This window comes from Pistacia vera, unplaced genomic scaffold (assembly GCF_008641045.1).
Source record: "Pistacia vera cultivar Batoury unplaced genomic scaffold, PisVer_v2 Contig26, whole genome shotgun sequence".
Taxonomy (NCBI): Eukaryota; Viridiplantae; Streptophyta; class Magnoliopsida; order Sapindales; family Anacardiaceae; genus Pistacia; species Pistacia vera.
This window is the reverse complement of record NW_022196068.1, coordinates 183784-184983: the sequence shown is the minus strand read 5'-3', so window position 1 is coordinate 184983 and position 1200 is coordinate 183784. Positions and strand designations below refer to the sequence as shown.

The 1200-nt window shown below is 35.4% G+C and overlaps 1 protein-coding gene across 1 annotated transcript; it reads right to left on the bottom strand.

Annotated features, from left to right (window-relative positions):
- Positions 1-243: 243 nt before the first annotated feature.
- LOC116132748 lies at positions 244-848 on the bottom strand. Its single transcript, XM_031418417.1, has one exon. The coding sequence runs from the start codon at positions 790-792 to the stop codon at positions 361-363; it is 432 nt and encodes a 143-aa protein (XP_031274277.1). The 5' UTR covers positions 793-848; the 3' UTR covers positions 244-360.
- Between the last annotated feature and the right edge of the window lie 352 nt (positions 849-1200).

Below are 1200 nucleotides of genomic sequence, written 5' to 3'. Positions count from 1 at the left end.
TTGGTTACCAAAAAGGGTTATTTAATATAATTTCCATGAATAAGAGATTTTATTTACTGAAAATTACTAATCGGGCCTGCTTTCCTTTTCAGACCTTTCCTATTACTCAGTCCACCTGATTCTGAAGCCTGAAGTGCATATAATAAAAACTACTCTTGCACCATTTATTGCTTCTTTGAGCTCATCAGTTTTGACAACAATACGTATAACAATATACAGATTTTCATAGAGACATCCAACAAACCAAACAGTTTTTTGTATTAAATCTTTGTTACAGATCTAGTCATAACTAAACTATGTTTATGGCTTTTTGCCAGTATCTATCATTTGATTTTGATTATACTAACTATTTTTTAATTACTAGTCTACTTCTGGTATGCTTTCTAACTCCGGCTTCCACACTTGGCTGTATTCAGCTTCATTTTTTTTTTGAGAAATCATATCCTCAACTGAAACTCCTCCCTTTTGCATCAGCTCCTGCAATTCTTGCTTACTGATAACCATCTTTATTCTCACAATACCGGCGGTTCCTTGCCCATCTCCGGCCGCCTTCTGATCCGAAAACCTCACCTTCTTTTTCTCAACTTTTGGTACTAGAAAGTACAAGTTCCCACCAACAAGTTTAACATCCGGCCTCAGTTTCCTGATTTCTGGAAGCGAATCGGAGAGTGAATGCCCCGAAAATTCTGACAAAACGTCCTCCACTTTGATGGGTGATTTATATTCCAGAACTTTTCCATCAGATCTCATCACCTTTATCATCTTTTCTTGGTGAACTAGGCAATTCCCCATGGCCACAGGTTTTAGCAGTGCAATTAAATAACGTTTATGATGAAATTGGATTTATAATAAGGGAAGAATGGTTATGGTGGGAGTGGGAGTGGGAGTATTTATAGGATTGAGGATTCTGAGTATGCCCTCTAAATGTACAAATATTACACAATTGCCCCACCCATCTCTCTTTGGACCCCATTGTGTTTGACACTTTGGTAAAGAGTAAACTGCAGTTGGGAAATTCTTTATCAATCGTCATTGATGGTATCATAAACTCACTGAGTCACATTTGAGTCAAATCAGTTGATACGGCCTCAAATTTATTCTCTTAAATAAATTTAAAATAATAAATACCTTGTAAAACAGATTACTTAATACACAATTAATGAATTTAACTTAGATTAAATTCATATATAAGCAGTTAAT

Bases quoted from the DNA above. Each gene is read 5' to 3' on its own strand.
- LOC116132748 (XM_031418417.1), bottom strand. From the start codon at position 792: ATGGGGAATTGCCTAGTTCACCAAGAAAAGATGATAAAGGTGATGAGA.